The 6,713-nt window shown below is 35.5% G+C and overlaps 1 protein-coding gene across 1 annotated transcript in view; it reads left to right on the top strand.

Annotated features, from left to right (window-relative positions):
• Positions 1-6,713, top strand: part of LOTGIDRAFT_207456 (hypothetical protein) — a gene marked incomplete at its 3' end in the record, with an annotated part of 19,358 nt that overhangs the window by 11,932 nt on the left and 713 nt on the right. Inside the window, exons 6-11 of the mRNA XM_009068846.1 lie at positions 3,339-3,385; positions 3,751-3,886; positions 4,279-4,374; positions 4,823-4,885; positions 5,636-5,770; positions 6,311-6,394. Of these exons, the coding sequence (XP_009067094.1) occupies positions 3,339-3,385; positions 3,751-3,886; positions 4,279-4,374; positions 4,823-4,885; positions 5,636-5,770; positions 6,311-6,394 (561 nt within the window). The remainder of the gene's footprint in view (positions 1-3,338; positions 3,386-3,750; positions 3,887-4,278; positions 4,375-4,822; positions 4,886-5,635; positions 5,771-6,310; positions 6,395-6,713) is intronic.

Raw genomic sequence — 6,713 nt, 5'->3', positions numbered from 1 at the left:
GGTAGATTAGTTGTGACCAATTTAAGATTAATTTGGCACTCTCTAGCTCTACCTAGAGTTAACCTATGTAAGTACTGTTCTCTCTTTGTGGTTTTTCTTTTACATGGAAAAGCAGCCTGTAGCCAGGAATAAATTGGTGCTGGGGCTCAGATTTTGTACTCAGAAAATTTGAAGCATTAAAGGCCCAGAGAACTCATTTCTGACAATTTTGAGGTGCCAAAAACGTATCAAAATATATTTTTGATTTTATACACTGCATGGTGTTGCCCTATTTTCATTATCACATTCACACACAGACAAGCAGGGTATTAAATTCCATTTCATCTCACCAACCAAAATGAAGATAGCTTGCCAGGCAAGGTAATATACGCCCACTGAAATTGAATATTTGTAAGAAAATAGCAAACAGACACCAGGAAATATTCAACTTATACCCAAATCCATCACAAACTGTGCCATCACAAGTTAAAAATCAAACACATTTGTAAGAATAACGGCAATAACTTGTATTTTATATTTCAAAAGGTTTAGTTTTGATTGTCATCAATTTCATCAAGTTGTCAAATTTGTTTTAGACTTCTGCTTTGTAGAATAAAATTTTTCGATTTCCATGATTTTTCTATAGGGTTTATCCTTGGGTGAATACGAACACTCATACCAAGTTTCGTCAAAATCTGTCAAGAATTCTGCCTTCTAGTGTGTTTACAACCTAAAAAATGAACGGTTTGCAGGCTAGGGCAATAATTCATACTAAATATTTTTCCTATAGTAGCCTATTTATCCAGCAACTCAATTCAATCTTTCAAGAAACAAAACCTTTCCCCTATGACCCATGTTTAATTTCATTTTTGTATCATTACAATTGGTGAAAATGAAATGATTAAGCAAACCTTTTCTCTTGAATGACATTTATAAAATGAAATCAGATAAACTGCTGCATCTTGGGATGTCACATGACTAAGTTATGATTGGATATCTGTCTTGGATTTTCCACTTGGTCTATTTATAGTATCTTATGATGCTGTACATGTATGGTGGCTGGTTAGGGACATGTTAAATGATTAAATTAAATTTTCTTATTTGTTAACCAAAATAGTTTCTCAGGAAAATAATGACATCTATTGTAAATTGTGATTATGAACAAAAAAATTGTGACTTGTAGAGTCTGTCAAGAATTGTGCCTTCTTGAGTGTTTACGAGCTAAAAATTGAACGGGTTTGCAAGAACAAGGGCAATAATTCATACTAAATATTTTTCGATTTCGCTGAATTTCAATAGGGTTTATCCTTGGGTGGTTACAAACACTCATACCAAGTTTCGTCAAAATCTGTCAAGAATTGTGCCTTCTAGAGTGTTTACGAGCTAAAATTAACAAGGGCAATAATTCATGCTAAATATTTTTCAATTTCGCTGATTTTCAATAGGGTTTATCCTTGGGTGATTGCGAACACACATACTAAGTTTCGTTAAAATCCGTCAAGAATTGTGCCCTGTAGAGTGTTTACGAGCAATTGTGGACGGACCGACGGACATGGGTGACGACAATATACGCCCCCCATTTCATGTGGGCGTATAAAAATAAGTAGGCTAATGCTGCTATCATAGCAAAATTACCCTTATTGCACACTGCATGATGTTGCTTGTTTATCCAGTACCCTGTACAATGTAAACAGATGATATATGAAACCGACGTAGCTTGGTTTAACGTGGCGAAAATGAGTTAAATTATCTTTATTTTTTTTTTTTTTCAGCTATTGGTTTTAATTGTGTTATTAATATTTCTACAAAAACAGCAAATTCAGTAAGTAGCCATTATAATATAAATTTTTATAAGAGTAACAACTTAGGTTCCTTTCTACCAGCTGGTGCTTGGTCAAACCTCTTGGTAATGATTTTACGAGGATAACTTAGGTTCACAAGGATTCTTTCTACCAACTGGTCTTTGGTCAAACCTCTTGGTATTGATTTTACAAGGATAACAACTTAGGTTCACAAGGATTCTTTCTACCAACTGGTCTTTGGTCAAACCTCTTGGTATTGATTTTACAAGGATAACAACTTAGGTTCACAAGGATTCTTTCTACCAACTGGTCTTTGGTCAAACCTCTTGGTAATGATTTTACACGGATAACAACTTAGGTTCACAAGTATCCTTTCTACCAGCTGGTGCTTGGTCAAACCTCTTGGTAATGATTTTACGAGGATAACTTAGTTTCACAAGGATCCTTTTTACCAGCTGATCCTTGGTCAAACCTCTTGGTATTGATTTTACAAGGATAATAACTTAGGTTCATAGTTAAGAATCCTTTCTACAAGCTGATCCTTGACCAAACCTCTTGATATTGATCTTTCCTGGATTATCTGTACCCATTTACAGCTGGGTCGACTGGAATTATGAGGAAAGATGACCACGTCGACTGAGATTAGAACTCATAGCCACAATTTATTCAACACTACCAAGGAAGTGACATCATGTAATATTCCAACACTCTAACCAACTGTGCTACAACCTGTCACTAGTATATCCATAACTAGAGTTATGTCCCTTCCTATTAGTATTTAGTATTAATCACCATATATTAATTTATTATTTTAGAAATTACGTGGAACCTCAGAAGCTCTGTATGTTTTAACTAAATGCAACAGTACGAGATTCGAATTTATTTTTACCAATTTGGTAAGTGACACACATGGCCTAATATTTATAATTTTTTTTATCAAAAATTGTAATTTTCAAAACTTATTTAAAAAAATGTCAAATAATACAAGAAGTTGGAGTTGACAAACCCAGGCGTAGGCGATATCAAGTGTTTCAAATGTGTAAGCATGGTTGATAATAGTCAACTTGGCCCATGTCATGGTCCCAAAAAGCATGTTTTGTCCCCTGATGAAGAAACTTTGAAAACTAGAGACCCAAAATATACTTTTCTGCAGATTCTGAGGCGTATTCACATGCCTGAGGAAAAGATAACTAAACACAGGGACTCCCTATCCCCCCCCCCCCCTTTTTTTGGTTACCCAGGAAACGATACCAGATGAAGACACTGTAAATGTGAATTGAAGATTTTGAGAGAGGTCAATTGCTTGGGTTTAATTCTCATTTGCCGGGGCCCAGGACCTTAGGGTGTGGGCCAACATTTTTTTAGAGGGGCTTAACTATAATGAGTCAACAAGTTATACCAGTCATCTCAATTTTTAAGGGAGTGGGGCCAAAATTTTCTTAGGTTGGGCCTGGCCCCGCATGTCCCCCCTTATCCTAATAGGGCTGTTTATTGATAACGTTGTCACTCTGTGAAAGTATATTACCTTGTCTGACACGCTATGTTTTCTTTTTATAGATTGCAGGTTCGCCTCGACTTTTTACTTCAGTTATAGCCGTTCATAGGTAAATAGTTATATTTCTGAAAATATAAGAAAATTTCTTTCTAAATTAGACCAATCTTTCTTTCTGTTTTTTATTAACTTTTATTTTTAGTGTAGCCACTTCAGTTAAGGTCTAACTACAGCCCTCTTGAAAATTCGCCAAATGAACCATTTGACCTAACCTGATGACTTTAACCAATCAAATTTCTTCCTTCTCATGCGCTGGGATTTTGTGAGAGAGCTATCAAACTCTTTTTTTTCTTAGATTTAAATTGAAGTAAAAATATGTGGTGGTCTATTTTTTATTTTAAATATAGCCACTTCAGTTAGGGTCTCAAGACGGCCTTCTTAAAGGTTCCTCAATTTAACCTTTTGACCTTTTTATAGAGCTTATGAAACGTCGAAACTGTACCGCGATTTAAAGCTAAGAGGAGCTCTGATTCAGAATAAACAGCTGCGTTTGCTACCTCAAGAAGAAATCTACGATCAAGTAAATGGAGTTTGGAATCTGTCCAGTGATCAGGTAATATCTTCCATTAGTATGAAATAATGAGGGCAGGGTGTAGTTCATTTGGTTAGAGTGTTGAAATGGGGGTTATTAGTTGGAATCTCTCTAGTGATCAGGTAATAACTTCCATTAGTTTGAAATAATGAGGGCAGGGTGTAGCTCAGTTGATTAGAGTGTTGAAATCTTGACATCAATGACTGAGTTATGTCCACTGGGGGTTGTTGGTAACTAAATAAACCAAGGCCCTGTGTACTATGGATCCCTCGACAGTTGGAAAGAGCAGACTAAAGCAACTGTCCTTGCAAAATTTCCCTCATTGTACACTGCACAGATACCTGTCTTCATTAGCCCAATAAAGTGCAGGAAAGTAGGAGGTAAAAATACATTTTTGACTTTTGTTTTTTTAGGGAAATTTGGGAACATTTTATATCACGAATGTTCGATTGGTCTGGCATGCTAATATTAACGAATCTTTCAACGTCAGTATACCTTATTTACAAATGGTAAGTACACAAGGGTGTGAGGGGCTGTGGGGGTGGGGTGGTGAGAGGACCAGAAAAGCGCAGATGACAGATTTTTGTCCGATGAAAACAAAAACCATGGACATTGTTCAAAAGAAACATGACATATTCCGATGAATATTATATCAAGTGACGCGATATTGTGTGTTGATTGGTTGAGCGCTGAAAATGTTTCGTAAAAATATTTTTTGTTAACGCACATAACAGACTCGAAATATTTCGCCGCGGAACATTTTTTTCGAATTCAAACAAGTTTCATTTTCTTCAAACAAACAACAATGTTTCGCAGACAAAAGTCCGTCGTGCACGTTTGGCTTTTGATTTTTGTCATCAATAAAGGTTGCTCAAAAAAAAAAAAAATTCCCATTGAAATTATTTCCTTTGATCACTTACGTAACCAATCTTTATGTAAACTATGAATTTTTTTCAGAAAACTATAAAAATTCGAGATTCAAAGTTTGGATTAGCACTAGTTGTTGAAACTTCTTCAATGGTGGGTAAATCTTCGTTTATTTCAAGTTCTTGGGATTTAGAAAGTTCACGAAAGAATTTGGGGCCTCGTCTCTCTCTTTCGAGATAGTTTTGAAAATTTCGTGTGATGATTTTAGTGAAGTTATACATAGGATTTGAGCGTCAATATTAAAGAGATTGTAAAAAGGTTTTCTAGATTTTCTATGTGTATCAGGGACACTGATAGCATCAATTTACACCATTCTAATTTTCAATCAGACGTCTGTGGTTCTTGTTAAAGAGATTGTAAAGAGGTTTTCTAAATTTTTTATGTGTATCAGGGACACTGATAGCATCAATTTACATCATTCTAATTTTCAATCAGACGTCTGTGGTTCTTGTTAAAGAGATTGTAAAGAGGTTTTCTAAATTTTTTATGTGTATCAGGGACACTGATAGCATCAATTTACATCATTCTAATTTTCAATCAGACGTCTGTGGTTCTTGTTAAAGAGATTGTAAAGAGGTTTTCTATATTTTGTATGTGTATCAGGGACACTGATAGCATCAATTTACATCATTCTAATTTTCAATCAGACGTCTGTGGTTCTTGTTAAAGAGATTATAAAGAGGTTTTCTATATTTTGTATGTGTATCAGGGACACTGATAGCATCAATTTACACCATTCTAATTTTCAATCAGACGTCTGTGATTCCTGCAATTCTACTAAAACTAAGTGTTTGATGACTCTGCAAATCGCAAAAGATATTATTAATCAATTCTATTTTATAGAGTGGAGGCTATGTTCTTGGTTTTAGAATTGACCCATCTGAAAAGCTTCAATCCGTGGCCAAACAAATTCAGAATATACACAAAGTTTATAGCCATTGTCCAATATTTGGTGTAGAATTCGAAACTGAAGAAAAGGTAACTATCAAAATTTAACTCATAAATTGTTAAATTTGCAAATGAACCAGTGAAGAAAGAGTTTTCCCTTATTGCACACTGCACAGCACACTGCGTCTAGTCGTTTGGCTGGGACAATAAATCAAGGCTCTGTGTACTACAGACTGTACACGTTAAAGATCCCTCGACAGTTGGAAATCGAAAAAGAGCAGGCCAAAGCTGCTGTCCTGGCAAAATTTCCCTCATTGCACAGAGAAGATTAAATTGTAACTTTACAGATGAACCAGTGTAGGAAAGAGTTAGGCTAATGTCCTGGCAAAATTTCCCTCATTGCACAGAGAAGATTAAATTGTAAATTTACAGATGAATCTGTGTAGGAAAGAGTTAGGCTCCTTTTAGTAGGATTTGTATCTTCAAGACCACTATATCACTATAGTGATGTTCTGATTGTCGGTGACAATGGATTATCGGTCGTTGAAAGTCAAAGTTGGAGATGTCGGCAAACCAGTCATGTTGTTTTTTGTTATTATCCTTGTAAAATATAGTTCTTTCTTTCTTTAGGCCCCTGATGATAAAGAATTAAAAATAGAACCAATACAAGATGACATTGATATAGAACAGGACGACCAGACGGACGCCTTCGCTGTAAGTTCTTCCTTTTATTTTCGTCATTTTACGGTGTGGGCACACAAGCAGTCTTTGTCGCTGATTTTTGTCGTTGACTCGAATCTTAAATAAAATCTCACGTGTGCCTGTTCTTCCATGACAAGATTATCGCGTCGCCGACAGGATTTATAATACCAAACAAGTTTGATAATTGTCCCCGATAGTTTTATCGTCTGCAAAACAGACTAGTCATCATTCATTTTAACCAAACAAATGAGGTCATGTAAAGATTGCGATGTCCTAACTAAATGGGCTACAGACTGTCTTGTTTTATAGTCTACAAGATAGACCATCATCA

Source organism: Lottia gigantea (assembly GCF_000327385.1).
Source record: "Lottia gigantea unplaced genomic scaffold LOTGIsca_95, whole genome shotgun sequence".
NCBI classification, from domain to species: Eukaryota; Metazoa; Mollusca; class Gastropoda; family Lottiidae; genus Lottia; species Lottia gigantea.
This window is presented reverse-complemented; position numbering and strand designations above follow the sequence as displayed.